We start from the raw sequence: 18,766 nt of genomic DNA on the forward strand, positions 1-18,766 counted from the left end.
ACCGTAGCATGATCTCAAGCAAGCTCCTTATTCTCCTTTGCCCCATGTTCTTGTTTCTCTAGTGAAGCATCTTTTTTCTCTACCAGTCTGTTTTGCCTCCAGTCCATGGGACTCTCCAATAACCACTGTGGAAGAATTCGACAGAGCTGATCTCATTTCCAACCCCACTATTTCTCCTGCATAATTCCGTCTTCTCTGAGTCATACACATGACTCTTGGTTAACAGAATGAAAAATTTATGCCAAAGATGGCCAAAGTTCCCTCCCCAACACACATGCCAATGCCAACGTGAACAAGGGTGTAGGGGTGCTACTAGGTCTGCACCCCAAAAATCGTTTGGACGATGGGTTTATATGACAGGCTGGGCAGATGAATACCTCGAGGGGAGAGAGCACAGACCAGATATCATGCTTGAGATGGTAAAGGCAGGGAGAGGGGGAGACACACAGCTGCCTTCTCGAACACCTTGGGATCCAATTGCATTTACCTAATACATACTTTACTATAATGTAAGTTAGAGTGTATGTAAAACAGGCACGTGTAAGAAGAGACTGAAAGGAAACAGACCAGAAACATAGATGGGGCATCTCAGGAGGTGGCTGCACAGGTAGGGATTTTTGCTGTGCTGCTTCTCCTTCAAATTTTTCTCCAAAAATAATGAGTCCCGGGCGACTTCCCTGGTGGTCCAGTGGTTAAGAATCCGCCCTTCCAATGCAGGGGACATGGTTTCGATCCCTGGTTGGGGAACTAAGATCCCACATGCCGCGGGGCAACTAAGCCCTCGTGCTGCAACTACTGAGCCCGTGCACTCTGCAGCCTGCGCCACAACCAGAGGGAAGCCCACACGCCGCAACTAGAGAAGCCCGCACGCCGCAATGAAGATCCCGCACGCTGCAACTAAGACCCGATGCAGCCAAATAAATAAATATTTTAAAAAAAAAAAAAAGAATGAGTCCCTTTGTAGAGTCCCTTCGCAGTTGATAAAGGAAAAGAAAAATGAACAGAGGGCGTTTTGCAGGCAATAACGCAGCAAGATCTGGGGTCTGGGGAGAACCCAACAGACAAGATTTGAGAGGTGGGATCTGGTCATCCCACACTCCCAGTCGAGGGTTCCTGAGCCCAGAAGGCACCAATGAGGTACCAAGGAAACCCGTACAGCCTCAAGCAGAGCAGAGACTGCAAACCGGCAGCCTGCAGACAGACCACAAGAGAAGGAAGGGGTGTGCTCACTCCACACAGTGCTTTAACAATCTGTAAATGAGTTAGCAACATTTGAAAATCAAGGGAAAGAGATGCTGGAAATTAGAAAAAAATGATTCAGCACTGTGTATATCTTGTAACCTTTTTTCTAAAAAGGAGCGTTGGGGAGCAGGGAAAAGACAAGATGTTTAAATTCAATGTTGTATGTCAATTATACTTCAATTTTCAAAAATTATGGTAAATGGCAGAAGCCAGTCCAGAAAAAACTTATTCATTGTTTGTAAACTTTGGAAGAAGGAAAAAGAAATGAATGACAGTGTTTTGGGGGTGGAACTGGATAAAAGGGAGATTTTTCATGAGGTGCCTTTTCACACGTTTCCTGAATCGTGTGACTGTATTATTACCTTTCAAATAACTAGACTTTAAAAACGTAATCAGTAAAACGCAGGGCGATAGATGATACTTTATACACATTGCAGACTAACTTTTCTTAAATAACTGACTTACAGTTTGACTTTATATAGGTATGTAGCAAACTGCTGTGGAACTAAAAAACTAAATAAAATTAGGGTACTTCCGGTAAAACTCTGAAGTTTCTACCTTTTGGGCCTGGCAACTCTGCGTCCATGTTTGCAGCTGATGGAACAAAGCAGCATCTTCTGCTTTGAGATGGGCCACGAGGCCCCCCTCTTCTATCAGCCTGGCTCTGAGTTAGTGACCCTCGCTGTGCAAAAGCACACACCCTGATGCAGACAGGAACGTCTGTTATCCCAACATCCTGCCTCACCCACAAACGACTCAGAGCAGAAAAGAACGATTCCCACATCCCAAAAGCACCTCCACCGCCTGTGTGGAAGAAATAAACCCCCCTCCTCTTCCCAGGGCTGGAACTGCTGACACGACCTGTTTGATTAACGTAGCACCAATGGCGTGTGGATCCCACTCCCTGGGCCCTTGGCATCCACTTCCTCTGCTCCCTAAGTGCCTGTGCACCAAATCCTTACTGTCCAAAAGAATGTGTGTTTTTGTTTCCTTAAGGAGGAAACACCTTTTCTACCTTAACAATCTTCTCTCAATGAAAAATTTAACAAGATTTGTGAACAGAGAATCCAAGTGTTCCTTCCGAGCCCTGTGTAATGAAAAATAATATTTCATAATGTCTCTGGAGGAAAGGAAACGTCAGTTTCACCCTCTCTGTGCCCCAGACGCGCTGGGCTTCTTTCTGCTCTTCCAATACTCTAAGCATGTGCTGAATGCAGGGCCTTTGCACTGCTGCTCCCTGAACCTGGGATCCTCCCACCCTCCTACTTTTCTTCCCATCATCTCCTCAAGAGGCCTTTCCCGGCCACCCTGGCTAAGACTGCCCCTCCACATCTCCCACCTTCATCCGCTCAACAAGTACTAACTGTGCCTGGGATGCCCCATTTGCCCTACGACCTTCTACTACCTTCACAGCAGTTTCACAACTTGAAACAATTACACTCAACTGTTTTACTATCTGTCCCCACTGAAAGTCAACTCCGCGAGGGCAGGAATTTTTCTACGTTTCAGTCACTGCTGCATCCCCAGTGCCCAGCACCGTGGCTGGCGCACAGCAGGTGCTCAATAACCATTTCCAAAAAGGCAGGAAGAAAGAAAAGGCGGCACAAGAAGGAGGGAGGGGCGTCGGGTCCACCACCCTCCATACACACTGAAGCACAGAATCTGTTCCTCTGTCAACCCCGCACGCTGAAAGTCTACATAATAAACAGAAAACGATTCAAAGAGCACAGTGCACAGCGTCGGAGGCTTTGCCTCGCTCATGACCGCTGTGCACCAGAGCCTAGAACCGAGGGATTCACGACAGGCATGCAAAAAATATTTGCTGAAACAAGGAAAGGCTGAACAGCTGACGGACAGAAGGAATGAGCAGCACGGGCATCACTACGGTTGATCCCGGTAGTGGGAGAAACGGAGCCTCACCATGAAAACCTCAGGGGTTCCCAACGTGTTGGCCTGAGGGTGTCCTCTCCCTTGAAAGGCCGAGTCCCATTCCAGGTGCCTGGAGGACAAAGAACCTGTGCTGCCCAACCTCTGATGTTACTGAACGGATGACCCGACTGACTCACCAGGGGAACCCAGTAGGTGTACAGTGCTCCCAGTCGCATTTCGGGGACGAACTGGGAGCAGGCGAGAAGCAGGAAGTAGAGGTTGAAGAAGTATTTGAACTGGTTAAACAGCACCTGAAATGGAGAGAGAGGAGAGAGAAGACACTTCAGGTTGGTCTGATGCAGCTGGGCGGGCTTAGAGGGGGATGAGTGACATTTCAAAACACCCCCCCAGAAGAACAAAACGCACATGGTACCTACATATACAGTTTACACACCCCTACATGTTGTATAGGAAAATACACCTGGGTGACGAAAACATAATTTGTCAGAGTAAAGAAGCAAATGATACACGTGGGAATTATAAACACTAGATTCAAGACAGTGGGGACCTCCGGGCAGGGAGGGTATGCTGGAGGCTTCGGCTATAGTTGTAAGATTTTATTTCTTAAACTTTTTTTTTTTTTTAAATTTATGGCTGAGTTGGGTCTTCGTTGCTGTGCACGGGCTTTCTCTAGTTGCAGTGCACGGGCTTCTCATTGCCGTGGGTTCTCCTGTTGCGAAGCACGGGCTCTAGAGTGCAGGCTCAGTAGTTGTGGCACACCAGGCTTAGTTGCTCCGCGGCATGTGGGATCTTCCTGGACCAGGGATTGAACCCGTATCCCCTTCACTGGCAGGCGGATTCTTAACCACTGCGCCAACAGGAAAGTCGGAAACTTTTTTTTTCCTATTTTTTGGCCATGCGGAGCAGTACGTGGGATCTCAGCTCCCCAACCAGGGATTGAACCCACGATTGATCCCTGAGGTGGAAGTGCAACGTCTTAACCAGTGGACCGCCAGGGAAGTCCCTTCTTAAACTATTTTGTAAGTACAGGAAAGGCCACTCAAAATGTTATTGAAGAGGTTTTAGTGGGAAATGCTTATGCTGTAAGACGGAATCAAACGAGTGAGATAAGTGGATATCTCCATGGTATGATCTCAACGTCATACAGTATCTACAGCAGGATTTCATCCCATGTGGCAAGAGGGTTCTGGCAGAGTTTCAACTGCCCCCACGTGCCCTGGAAGTGACACTGATCCCCCTGACTCGTTTTGGGCAACGAACAGAAATCACGTGTTCCCTTCGGAGCACTGTCCGGCCCCTCGCTCTTGCCCTGCCATGGAGACGTGGGTGCCCACGTATTCCAGATAATGTAGCTGTGAGATGGAGGAGAATGGCCTGATCTGCCTCAGAATTTCCGTGAATGAGAAATAAACTTTCACTTGACTTAAGACACTGAGCTCGTGACTTCCCTGGTGGCGCAGTGGTTAAGAATCTGCCTACCAATGCAGCAGACACGGGTTTGAGCCCTGGTCTGGGAAGATCCCACATGCCGCGGAGCAACTAAGCCCATGTGCCACAACTACTGAGCCCACGTACCACAACTACTGAGCCCACGTACCACAACTACTGAAGCCCACGCACCTAGAGCCCGTACTCCGCAAAGAGAGAAGTCACCGCAATGAGAAGCCCACACACCACAACGAAGAACAGCCCCTACTTGCCACAACTAGAGAAAGCCTGCGCGCAGCAATGAAGACCCAACGCAGCCAAAAATTAATTAATTAATTAAAAAAAAAGATACTGAGCTTTAGGGGGCTGGGGGAGGGGAGTAAGCCAGGCAGCAATAAATGTACTCAAAATCACCCTTAAAGGGCTTCCCTGGTGGCGCAGTGGTTGGGAGTCCGCCTGCGGATGCAGGGGACACGGGTTCGTGCCCCGGTCCGGGAAGATCCCACATGCCGCGGAGCGGCTGGGCCCGTGAGCCATGGCCGCTGAGCCTGCGCGTCCGGAGCCTGTGCTCTGCAACGGGAGAGGCCACAGCAATGAGAGGCCCGCGTACCGCAAAAAAAAAAAAAAAAAACACCCTTAAAAAAACATTCAGGTTGACCTTAAGCTACAGTGTAAGGTATTTGCGTTTCCATGTTCTCCCTCAATAAATCAAACAGTGATTTTTTTTTTCTTCCAGCTTTCGAACTGATTGCTGCTGCTGCTTCTGAAGTCAGTCAGTGTATCCTGGAGGCCACACTAGATAAAAACAGATGTTTAACTTAAAGGTGTTTTAGGGGCAAGGTTTTCAGAGTACTTGTCCATGGATTTAACAAACAAAAGGGATGAATGCAGAGTAAAATACTAGGCAAAACATTAGCAAACAGGCTTCCCTGGTGGTGCAGTGGTTGAGAGTCCGCCTGCCAATGCAGGGGACACGGGTTCGAGCCCTGGTCCGGGAAGATCCCACATGTCGCGGAGCAACTAAGCCCGTGTGCCACAACTATTGAGCCTGTGCTCTAGAGCCTGTGAGCCACAACTACTGAAGCCCGCGCGCCTAGAGCCTGTGCTCTGCAATGAGAAGCCACTACAGTGAGAAGCCCGTGCACCGCAAGAAAGAGTAGCCCCCGCTCGCCGCAACTAGAGAAAGCCCACGTGCAGCAACAAAGACCCAATGCAGCCAAAAATAAATTCAAAAAAAAAAAAAGTGACTTCAATTAAAAAAAAAAATCACAAACATGTTAATAGAAAGTCTCTCTGGATGATAGTGTTAAAATTTACCTTTAAAAAAAAGTTCTCTACACTTTTATCTCCCAACTTTCCTGTTCCAAATGTGTATTTCATGATAATGAGGGGTGGGGGGGAATGTAAGCACTGATTTTTTTTTTTAATAAATTTATTTATTTATTTATTTTTGGCTGCATTGGGTCTTTGTTGCTGTGCGCAGGCTTTCTCTACTTGTGGTGAGCGGGGGCTACTCTTCGTTGCGGTGTGCGGGCTTCTCATTGCGGTGGCTTCTCTTGTTGCGGAGCATGGGCTCTAGGCGCGTGGGCTTCAGTAGTTGTGGCTCGCAGGCTCTAGAGCGCAGGCTCAGTAGCTGCGGCACACGGGCTTAGTTGCTCCGCGGCATGTGGGATCTTCCCGGAACAGGGCTCGAACCCGTGTCCCCTGCATTGGCAGGCGGACTCTCAACCACTGCGCCTCCAGGGAAGTCCCCTCCTGATTTTCTTTTTTTTTTTGGAACAAAGCTACGTCCTCAAAATATCTTTTTCACTCTTAGGCCCAACACACCAAATAAATGTGAAGTTATTCTAACCAATCAAGTGGAGTCTCACAGCCTTGCAGACAGAAGGCAGCCCCCTTCCAGGTGCTCAGGACCAGGGAAGATGAATGGCCAGTGGCTGAGGTGACATGGAAAAGACGGGGTGTTCACAAAATCTGCCACAGGGACTTCAGTCTGCTAAGACTGGTACCACTGCATACATCTGGTGTAGGAAGAAGAAAACGATGTTGCCCCTGCCCGTACATACCCCAGGCAAAAAGGTGAAGAAGTTGTACTTCTGATTGTTGATGACATTTCGAGGGTATCTCTGGTCCCTCTTCTCGGGGTGCCCCAACCAGACCGTGCGGGGCCTGGGCTCCCCTGCACCACAGCATCTCAGCCACTCGCAGCACCTGTGGGAAAGACACGCCCACACCGTCAAGGCCGAGCCCACACCCATCCACTCTTCCCAGAATGTCTTTCTCTAAAGCATCTTCACTGAGTCAGAACCACAGCCCCATCTGAGGCTTCATCCTTCAATGAGAGGGGAAAACACAGCTGAGGCATCTGAGAAGCTGTGGTCCAAATCAAAGATGCTTTGTCCCCAAGCCCAAATTATTTCAAAAAGTAGGATTCGTTTTTAAAATAAGTTTTAAAGTTAAATCTTAAAATAAGATTTAAGTTAAAAAAGTAAATACAGAGCAACAAGTACTGTTATCACTTTGACATTCTGCAGGTGAGAGGAAAGCTCAGGACAGCTGAGTAAAGCACCCGAGTTTACCAAGACGTGAGAAACAGCTGAGCCTGGCCTTGAACCAGGTCCATCTTATTCTGAAACCCAGTGTCTCCGCACCCCACATGCTATCAAGGGTGCTGGTCACACCAAGATTACTATACAAAAAGAGAAGGGAAAGAATCTCCTTCCACACTCGGCTCCACGTTTTAGCAACATGCTGGAGGAACACGCCAGCAAGATGATGACTCGGCGCCCCGCATAACCTGGAGACAGGCCAGCGTACCAGCTGTAGGCAAACTGACTCCCAGGGCCGCCCCCGGAGGGCAGCTCACCAGGCACGCCTGCCCTCAGGTCGCCTGTGTGAAGCCAGGGACACCTGCCCGGCTCTGGCAAAAGTCAGCTGCTCTGAGACACACATGCCCACCCTCACTCGTGCCAATAAAAGGCAGCCCATCCTTCAGGAGCGGCTGTAAACAGGCATTTTGAGAATTACGAGCATCCGTTAAGGGTCTTTCAGGGAAAGACCCCAGGCTGAACTGTTCACCTCCCCACCCACCCCCACAGGCTGGGAGGAAGGAACCCCAGCCCTACCAGCCCCTTGAGATGCTGCCAGCTGAAGGCAACCCATCCAGATGTGGCCATGATGACTTACATAGTCACTTGTCACCTGCAGACCCACCGTCTCCCCCTCCTCCTACGGGCCAGGCAGGCCCTGCCCAGGTACTGGGGTGCAGAGCTGAGCACACACAGTCCCTGGGCATCGGGACTCTAAAGATTAGCAAGCCAGCAAGTTGCCTGCTCAGATGCTCAAAATTTCCATGATGAAACACGATGCTCTTTCTTCAAAATAGCATCCTGGTTCCCGTAAGCTAGTGCTAGGGCTGGGGTGGGGAGGATGGTGGTAGCTCTCACGAGGATGGGTTTCACTTCTAATAACTCATTCGTGTTGGCGAGAGACACATACAGAAACCTTGAGATGTCCAGCCCCATTCCTGCTCTTGAGTGTGCGTCACCCAAGCCGGCCATCCGTGGACGCAAAGCACTGAATGAAGGAGGGAGGGAGGATGCATTTGACGGAAGCACACCCTTCAATCTGCAGATACCTACCCACGGTCACTGACTTTTCTGTGGACCAGCCAGTCTCTCCCCATCCTATAATAATCCTGTAATGACGACTCCCAGAGCTGAGTGTTTCTAATGAAAGCTGAAGAATGAATTTAAGAGAATGACATACTGTCAGGCTGTTTATGAGTTTTGTCTGTTTTGTCCTAGCAGAAGGTTCCTCACAGCAAGCTACCAAGTTAAACGCTCCGTGACTTAACCGGCAGGCGTGCATGTGCACAGGGGCAGGTCATTCAGGGCAGCCCGCACGTGGTAGCAAAGACTGGAACGTACCTGACCAGTCATCAGAGGGCGGCTGGTCAAATAAGCAGGGAACGTCCACACAATGGAATGCTCAACAGTCTTTGAAGAGGGAGATAGAGCTGTATGCGCTGAATAGCCCCATTTGCAAGATATGCTAAATCAGGAAGGAGCTGCAAGGTGTGTCCAGGATGCCATTCCTTGCATGAAAGCAAGAGGATAACATGCAGACTATGCCTGCCAATGCAGAAAACCTCCATGACAGCTGACGCCACCGGTTTCCTTTGGGAAGGAGGGAGTAGGGGCGCCTTTTCCTACTTATTCTTCCGTCACATTGTACATATATTACCTATGGGACTAAATGTGCATTTCTTTTTAGCTAAATCCATAACAGTAAGCATTTATTAAGTGCTCATCTGGTCCAACTATGATTCCAGTTCCTGTGGGGACCTAACTTTGGAACAGGATCCTTCCCTTCTAACTTCCTCACAATCTCATTGCAACAAAGGGTAATAAGCATTTGGCACAGGGTAAAATAAGGACTTTGTGTCACCTGAGCCCAGTGTAACTAGCCCCCAGCTGATCTCATTTAATCACCTTGTCACCTTGTTTATTCACTTTCTACCTGCACCGGATATAAGCAATGACTTTTAGGTCAACAGTATTTACTGAGTATCTAATAAGAAGAAGACGACAAGGGATCATTGCTCCCTTTTTGTCACACATTCATTCACCTAGAATGTCCTGTGCACTCACAGGACGCAGGTCCTCACCTAGGGCATTCAACAGTGAGCAAGACAGACAAGGTCCTCCTCCCACGGGGAGGAAGAGAGACAGTAAACAGCTCTCTAAAATAAAATAAGGCGTGGGATAAGAGAAGGGGTGGGGAAGGGGCGTGGCTCCGGGAGACTGGGTGGTCAGGAAGGCTGGGGTGACAGGTGAGCTGAGTGACAAGAAGAAACCATCTAGGCAGACCAGAACCGCAAGGGCACAGATCCAGAGGCGGGAAGCAGCCTGACGCACATCTGCAGGGAAAGAAGACTAGCGTGGCTGGAATGCCCCGAACACGGGGGACAGGGTAAAAGATGAGGTCGGAGGAGGAGGAGGGGGCAGACGACACAGGGCCTTGTCACCAGGGCAAGGAGTCTGGATTTTACTCCATCCACAGTGGGGATCACTGAAGGGTTACAAGCACAGGGTGGCATGATCTGATTTTTTTTTTTTTTTTTTTTTGGCCACATCTCACGGTTTGCAGGATCTTAGTTCCCCAACCAGGGATCAAACCCATGCTCCTGCAGCGGAAGCACAGAGTCCTAACCACTGGACGGCCAGGGAATTCCCGAGTTACATTTTTTTAAAGGTCCTTCTGGCTTCTGAGCAGAGAAGACGCTGCCGTGGGCAAAAGGAGAAACAGGCAACAGGTGTGAGGCTTCTTTGGGGGATGGTGAAGTGTTCTAACATTGTGGTGATGTCTGCACAACTCAATGAATACACTAAAAATTGCTGAATTATATACTTTAAAGAGGTGAACTGCAGGGTATGTGAACTATATCTTAATCAAGCCGTACATTAACCAAAAAAATTGGAAACAGAAGGATCATTTAGAAAGCTGTTGCCGTCATCCAGGCAAGCAAAGACTAGGGTGGTGGCGGTGAGGGGTGATGAGAAAGATAGATTCTCAAAATGTTACGGATGTCGAAGTGTATTCTCTTTAAAACATAATGTCTTACTTCACTTAATGTTCACAACCATCCTACACAGTATGTACTAGCATCATCCCCATTTTCATGATGGATAAACTGAGGCCCAGAGAGGACTCAGTTACCTGCTCAAGATCTACTGCTACATCAGCTCCATCTACTACCGAGTGGTGGAAGCCAACTTTAAGCCCAGGTCTGTCTGATCCACATCCTGAGCTAAGAGCCTGAGAGTACCCTGCACAGCCACTGACAGCCCCATCAGCGCAATTATTTCACAGCTCTTTTTTTTCTAGTCTCTCTTCATTACATAAAATTGGAAAGGTCCTTAGGGGCCCTAGAGAGTGAGGGCTCTCAGGCTGCTCAAAGCGGAGCTCTTCTGTGTGCACGTCAGCTGCCCTGCCCCCCACACTCATTCATGAATCTTCATATCAATGTGTTGGCTCCCAGCTCCCCAGTCACCCTTCAATGCCCGCTCTGGGATGTGGACAGACTCCTTTCTGCCTCTCCTTTACAGTCAGTGAAATGCTAAGCCTTCTCAGTAGAGGGCGCTGGAGGGACACCACTGGAGGAAAAAGCTCACCTGTGGTTTCCAGGCTGTGGCACAGTGGGCGGGTCAGCAGTGCGTTGAGTGAGGCCATCGAATGGTGCCCTGGCCAGCCATGCGCCCAGCACATGCTGTCCCTCGAGGCTTTCAAGCCCCACTGTGGCCCAGGGGTCACCTTCCCAGGGCCCTCTCGATACAGACATCCCAGGCCCCAGGCCTCCTCCACACCAGGGCCCTGATTTCCTCACCCCCAGGTTTGTCTCCCAAGGTCCTCCTGTCACTGTGGCCCTTAGTGTCCCAGCAGGGACACTGTGAGCTCCGGTGCCCTCACTCCTATCGTACACCCAATGTGTCAACCATCAGCGGTGCCTGCCACCCCATTGGTACCCCTGGGATTGCTTTCTTGCTTGCCCCACCTGCAGACCACCTCTGGTCCTGCCATCCAGTGGCCTGAACTACACTGTCTCCAACCAGGTCTGCACCCCAGCCTTAGGGAGGGGCCCCCGTCCAAGTATGTCCTACCTCAGATTCAGTCCCTTAGCCTAGGCTACCATACAGTTTTCTTCTATAGCCTACAGTTATAATTTAGTAAGTCCATTTCCCTCCATCTTTCCACCTGACTGAGCCGAGGCCAACCCCACCTCTGAGCTCCAGGCATCACAAGCCCAGGATCCAGGCTTGGCCAAGCAGAGCCCTCAGCATGGTGATGGGCTCAGAGAAAGGGCCAGTGAGAGGCCTGGCTGGGATTTTTGCTAGAAATTCCAGAAAAGACATGCTCTTCACCCTGGGGTTGTTAAGGTGGCAGAAAACAAGCCTGGAGTTGCAGGAAGCCACCTTGCTCCTGTTCAGGGAGAGTCTGCCTGAAAATGGAGTCACAAGGAGGATGCAGAGACCACAGGAGGCTCTGGCCCACCTCGGGGGCGAGTGTAGGTCTGTCGGTTCCCTGGGCTTCTCAAGTCTTAGGCACCAGTACATTGGTTTTTGTTTTATTTTACTTTGCTAAAGCCAATGTTAAGTGGGTGCAGTTAACCACCGCCCCAAATCTCCTGTCTGATAGTCCTGTCTGCCACGTGGCTGGGCCGTACTTAATAAGATGCTTTCCTGTTGGTTTGCGTGTCTTCGCGTCTAAGCTTCTAAAGCCTGCAGTCTATCATCCTGACGTCTGCACACTGATCTCTTTAAAGCTGTGATGTCCAACATGGTAGCTTTACATTTAAGTTACTTAAATAGAAGAGTTAAATTCCTCATTCTCAGCAGCCACATTCTCAGCGCTCCGCGGCCACAGGTGGTCCGTGGCTATGGACTGGACGGCGCGGATGCAGAACATTCCAGCATGGCAGAGATTCTACTAGACGGTGCTGCTTTAGAGCAGCTCTTTCAAGGCATCTCCTCCCTCCTCGCTCTTGAACAAACCTCAATGCCACAGGAACATCAGCAAGTGGACCCCACAACTGAAGGCAATTTGCCCAAAGAGTTTCCCAAACTTCAGCCCTTTTCACACACACGGGATTTCTACCATATCCAACTAATTCTACCTTCTAACTTCGTAAGTTTGCCTCAATTTGCATACCTTAAATCAGCGATTCTCAACAGGGAGAAGGGGGTTAGTTACTGGTATCTAGTAGGTAGAGGAGGCCAAGATTCTACTAAACATCCTACAAAGCCCGGGACAGCACCCACCACAAAGAATGATGCAGCCTGAAATGCCAGTTGTGCCCTGGTTGAGAACTCCTGACCTGGATTTTACTTATCAGTACATAAATGTGTCTTAGAAGGTAACTTAAAAGGTAACCACTATCATAAATGCAAAACCAGTATCACTTGCCATAAACAGAAGGTAAACATCAAAATCAACACAATATGAGAAGCAAACGTTACTAAATTCCAGATACAGTGGCTCCCAGCCCCCAGCCTGCTGCCTGCTGGCCAGTTTCTTCTGCTATTCAAAAGTGGGCCCCGACAGGGTTAAAAATATTGAAGGAAAACTGAAAAAGGAAGTGTCTCGCTATACATCTCAACGTGATTTATTTCCTGTCCGTGAATTACTCAGGATCACTGTAGCACCTGGGGCCATCACCTGCTATCTGGGGAACTACTGGCCTGCAGTAGAAGCCTTGGGCTTGGTGGCAAATTTACAAGTGACGAAGTCCTCCCCCGGCCCCCAGGTCAGTTAAAGCAGAAGAGGCGGCAGCCAGGCTCCCCCGACATCTGGATTTATACCCACGACGCTGCCACACCCCGTCTGTCCAGGGGTGGACGTCAGCACCCCGGAGGTCCAAGAGGGGGAGCTGCCTGGAGCTGTGGGGTGGCAGCTGTCACCCTGCTGTTGCTTCTCAACACAAACTGAGCTGTCAGTTTCCCAAATTAACTGCTATCCCACATTCTAGACAGGCTGGGGAGATGGGCTACAAGATAGAACCCCTGAGTGCGAGAAATTAATGTAGAGGCTGAAAAAGAAGTAACAAGCAAGAGTCTCAGTTTCACAACAGCAGGACCACGTGGGCTAGAGGAATAAACACCAGCTTTTAAACCAGATGGGCCTGTGCGCAAATCCCAGCCCCGTTCCACACCAGCTGTGAGCCCTTGGACAATTCATCTTCTGTGATCCCCACTTTCCCTATCTGTAAATTGACAGTAAGACCCGCCTTGCTGAATTACTACGAAGACTGAGGATTTTATCTATAAAGGGTGTAAGACAATGCCTAGCACATAACAGGCATTCAATTAAAAGTAGATCTTATTTCTCTTACGTTATTTTTCCAGATTGAAAAAAGAAAACATGAAAATTTTCTCACCTGAATAGCAACGGCTATTCAACTAGACTAAGATGTAAGGCTAGAAATAATCTCGTCTACGCTGCTTCCAGCTTACACAATTTAAACAAAAGGAAACCAAAGTGGAGTTCCTTACGACTTGACTCTGAAACAAAGGTTTCGATAGCCAATAGCCTGCCAACCAGATGTGCAGTGTTTTCACACAATCTGGCCAAATGCAAGGAAAAGCAAATATTAGCGAGGGACACGCCAAGGGAACAATGTTTCTGGAAAACGTACCTACTGCAACAAGGAGCTGGCGCCCAAAGAAATGATCATCTCTGCCCTGGTGCCACTCAGCAGGCACTCAGTAAATATTTGCTGAATTGCCTGCATGACGTAGCCACCTTCCCTGAAGCCGGAGTCCAGGAAGCTAGAGTCTCAGTGTTGACGCCGGAAAGATCCAGGAAGAATGTAAAGGAAAATTAAAAGCAACACGGAGAACTCACAGATACAGAGAACAAACTAGAGGGTGCCAGTGAGGAGGGGCGAGACAGGGGAAGGGGATTAAGAGGTGCCAACTATGTATAAAATAAGTAAGCTACAAGGATATATTATTGTACCGCACAGGGAATATAGCCAATATTATATAATAACTACAGATGGAATACAACCTTTAAAGGTTGTGAATCACTAGGTTGTACACTTGAAACTTGTATCATAGTGTACATCAAGTACACCCCAATTTTAAAAAAAGCAATATAGAGAAAATAGTCTGCAGCAGTAGCTCTCAACGGGGGTAGGGGGTGAATTTGCCCCTGGGGACACTTGGCAACGTCTAGAGAGATGTTTGGCTGTCATGACTGCAGGTCCAGGGAAGGGAAGGGCTACTGGCATCTAGTGGGTAGAAGCCAAGGATGCTGCTAAACATCCTACAGTGGACAAGACAGCCCCACACAGAGGATTATCTGGCCCCAAATGCCAACCGTCCCAAGTCTGAGAATGCTGCTCTAGAGCGGGACTGTCCCCAACATTTCTGTGCAGAGGGAGATGTTCTCTAGCTGCACCATCGAACACACCAGCCATTAGCCACACATGGCTGTTGAGCGCTGGAAACATACATCTTAAATTTTAGTTCATTAATTTAATGAATGAAAACAGCCACATGCGGCTAGTGGCTACCACACTGGACAGCAGGTCTAGAAGGACGTAACCCAAACTGTTAAGCACAGATGCCTGGAGGGCAGGTGGGGGGGGACTGGAAGGAATGGAAGGGAAGGTATGAAGGGAAACTTTTGCTCTTTGTTCTAAAAACAGGGAAGTGGCTAGATCTTTTTTTTTTTTTAAACCAGGAGAATATAAAATCTAGGATCTGAAAGAATGCAAAGAAGGAAGTAGTTCACTGAAGTCTGAAGTATCTCTGGCCACAGGAATGCTACTGTCTGGAGAAGAAACAAGACGATAGTTGTCCCTCTTATCCACAGGGGATACGGTCCAAGACCCCCCCAGGGGATGCGTGAAACTGAGGATAGCACGGAGTTTTTCCTATACACAAATACCTGTGATAAAGTTTCATTTATGAATTAGGCACAGTAAGAGATTAATAACAATAACCAATAATAAAACATAACAATTATAACAATATACTGTAATAAAAGTTATGTGAACATGGTCTCTCTCAAAATACCTTATGTACAAATTTAATGCCCTTTTCATCTTAACTAAAGTACTTATCACACACTGTGGCCATAAGTTTTGCAGTTTGAGGTGCACGAAAACTAGCCCAAATTTCTTTTTCCCTCTTCATAATTTCACTGATAGAAGATTCATTCTTACTGTGTATCTTAGCAACCTCAGCATACGACTTCTTTTCTTTCCTTTAAGTCGAGAACTTTCACCTTTTCACTTAAAAGAAGCACTTCACAGCTTCCCTTTGACATGTCCGAATTGCCAACATCACTATTCGGGGCCATTATTAAGTAAAATAAGGGTTGTTTGAACACAAGCACTGTGATACTGGGACAGCTGATCTGATAACGGAGACCCATCTGAGTGACTACCGGCAGGATATGCGGGACAGAGGGATGATGAGTCATGTCCAGGGCAGGACTAAGGAAGACACAAGATTTCATCATGCTACTCGGAACAGCAGACAATGTAAAACTTATGAATTGTTTACTTCTGGAATTTTCCATTTCATATTTTCAGGTTCATTAAGGGTAACTGAAACCATAGAAAGCGAAAGCTCAGATAAGGTGGGACCACTGTTTACCAATGAAAAAAGCCAAGTCGATGCAGCAACTTCTTCAACCGTACAGCTCAGATCCTCTGACCTAGCAAGTCTACCTAGAAGGACACAAATATTGGTACTGGTGACCAACGGGAAATGCACTAGGAGGCCAGCAGCAGCAACACAGAGAGAGAGCAAAACCCTGGAAATGACCAAATGCCCATTACGGCAAGACCCCCCTGTACAATGGAAAGAATAAGGTAGAGACACACACACTGGCAGGACAAGATCCAAGTGATAAAACGGAAGGAAAAAAGCAAGCAAAAGATAAGCAATTTATTGTGCTATATTTTAATAAAAATAATATATGCTGATATATGCATGGGAAAAAATACTAGGAAACAAATACACACACACACATACACATAAACTGTTAACTCTGGTTCTCTGGGGTAGGGGGCAGTCACGGATGATGCAAACTGTCGCCTCTCCCTATTTCTCGTGCCTTAAGTCTTCCCCTATTGGTCTCTTTCTGCTCAGAGCACATGACACCTCTCACATTGCATCCAACCCCACGATTCAATAATTATGAACTCAAGTTCACCCCTGTTACCTTTTCATCCCAGGTCCTCACAGTCAAGCCACCGATTGCAGCCAAGGCAGGTGAGCTCCAGAACTCTGCACTTTTAGCTCTTCCCTGGCTGTTTCATTTTTCTCCAACTCCCAACCCCTGTGCAAGACTCATCCACACCAGACTTGCTCAGGCAAGCCCATCACCCAACTTCTACTTATCCGTCAAAACCCAACTCTGTTATTCCCGAAGAGAAGACGAAGCAGCTCTGTTCTCCCTTAGACTTACCTGTTTCTCTCTAGACCAGGACTGGCAAACTCAAATCTACAGAAGCCCAGAAAGTAACAGAAAACAATAAATGAACAAAAATAAACACAGGATCTAGTGGGGTGGGGCACACTGAGGAGACCAGATCTCATGGGAAGGAAGTAGCTGCCCCCAGATCCTACCAGGATACAATTCTACATAAGCCCAGCACAGTAGACCATCCAATTCTTCAAGACAAAGACAAAACATAAGATTGTGAGATGCAAACACTCAGTTTTTAAATGCTGGCAACTGATTCAATTTTAAAGTACTAGGCAAAACTAAAACCACACTGAGAGATCATTTTTTTTACTTAGCACGATGACGAAGATCAAAGAGCCTAACAACACCTGTGCTTGGTCAGGATGGCCAAACAGGCACCTTCACTGCTGGGAGGGGCCTAAATCAGTGTTACCTTGAGGGAGGGAAGCCTGGCGACAGCTATCAAAATTACAAATGCACATTCATTTTGACCCAACCATTCCCCTTCGAGATATTCCATATGTTCCAAAATGGGTATAAAGACCATTCACCATAACATCTAGTAACAGCAAACTAGAAATAACCTAAACCTCATCTGTAGTAAACTGCTTAAAGTACATCTATTCGATGGAATCCAATTAAGCCACTTTAAAGAAAAAATTTAAATAAAGAAGCTTTTTATGTCCTGATATGGAACAGGCCCAGGGTGTATTGTTAAGTGAAAAAAATAGGTTGTAGTGTGTAAGGTGTCCTAATAATTGAATAAAAAAGGGAAACATCCCTGCATGTTTGTCTAGATAGATTTAAGATACTTGTACTTTTTTTGGTAGATGGTTAAAGTTTCTCCAGAACGACACCGAAGAAATTGATGAGTGGTTGCCTGGAGAGGGGCACAGGGTAGGTGAATGGAGCGGCGGGAGGGAGACTGAGTGTGCAATGTACACACTTCTGTACCTTTTAACACTGAACTGGGGCTTCCCTGGTGGCACAGCGGGTAAGAATCTGCCTGTCAATGCAGGGAACACGGGTTTGAGCCGTAGTTCAGGAAGATCCCACATGCCGCGGAGCAACCAAGCCTGTGTGCCACAACTACTGAAGCCCGTGTGCCTAGAGCCCGTGCTCCGCAATGAGAAGCCTCCGCAATGAGAAGCCCATGCACCGCAACGAAGGGTAGCCCCCGTTCGCCGCAACTAGAGAAAGCCCACGCGCAGCAACAAAGACCCGATGCAGCAAAAACAAACAAACAAATAAATTTATAAGAAAAAAACCAATACTGAACTATGTGACCCTGTGATTAAACTTTTTAAATTTAAAACCAAAACCAAAAAAGAACCCAAAAACCCCACACTGCTGCCCAAACAGCACACAGCTCTCAGTCTGCAGCCTTAAATCTCAGCCACAAGCTTGTGGGTCAGAGACCAGATACTGCTCGCCTCCCACCCCAGGCCTGGCATACAGCAGGTGCTCGGTCGCTCTGCGTGGATCCCTTCAGATGCCCCAGGCACCCAGCGTGCAGGGACCCTACTCACATGTGGACACTTTCACTAGGCCATCTGCTCACGGGTTCTAGAAGAGGTCTGGTGCGGTAGCACCCAGCAGCAGCCCACAGAATGCCAGAGAACTGAACAGAACTGAATGATTACATGGAAGGCAATTCCCCAGATACCAGGACAATAAGCGAGAACAGCTATAAAGCGCTCAGCGTGTGCCGGCTGTCCATGTGAATTACTTCCCTTGATCCTGACCCCCATTCCGGGGGCGCTCTCATCGCCCCCCTCCCACACTGAGAGTCCTGCAGCTGGTGGGGGGCAGAGTCAGCTGTGGGTCCAGCAGGTGGACCCGAGAGCCATCGCTCTTAACCGGCGCCTGAAGACCTCACACTACAGCGGACTCCAAGAGCCACCTCTGAATTGTTCAGACGACCACCTAGGGAGGAACCCAATGACAGAGACACAGCAGGACACACGGAGGGTCCCCAGTGCCACCGCCCAGGCCCGCATGGCTCCTCCCTCCACCCCACTGTCATCCTTGACAACGGCTATCACTGCTACTGTACTTCCCGGGGGCCCCACGCTTGCGATCTAAGCACCTGACACGCATCAGCTCATTCAGTCCTCACACGCCGCCCCCCCAGCACTGTCATCATACCCGTTTTCAGAGAGCTGGACTCTCTCGCCCAAGGTCATATAGCCAGTGAGAGGAGGAGGCCAACGTGGACAGAGGC

General features: G+C 48.4%; 1 protein-coding gene across 13 annotated transcripts in view; it reads right to left on the reverse strand.

Moving 5' to 3' along the window:
• Positions 1-18,766, reverse strand: part of ATP9A (ATPase phospholipid transporting 9A (putative)) — a 136,865-nt gene that overhangs the window by 103,070 nt on the left and 15,029 nt on the right. For all 13 annotated transcript variants that reach the window (XR_004522009.2, XR_002178091.3, XR_012326398.1 and 10 more), the window contains 2 exons: positions 6,627-6,771; positions 3,309-3,422 (listed from right to left, as the gene is read on the reverse strand). Coding sequence is in view for 7 of the 13 variants with exons in the window: in XM_073793106.1 (XP_073649207.1) it covers positions 3,309-3,422; positions 6,627-6,771 (259 nt within the window). In the remaining 6 variants the exon portion in view is untranslated. The remainder of the gene's footprint in view (positions 1-3,308; positions 3,423-6,626; positions 6,772-18,766) is intronic.

Source organism: Tursiops truncatus, chromosome 15, assembly GCF_011762595.2.
Source record: "Tursiops truncatus isolate mTurTru1 chromosome 15, mTurTru1.mat.Y, whole genome shotgun sequence".
Classification (NCBI taxonomy): domain Eukaryota; kingdom Metazoa; phylum Chordata; class Mammalia; order Artiodactyla; family Delphinidae; genus Tursiops; species Tursiops truncatus.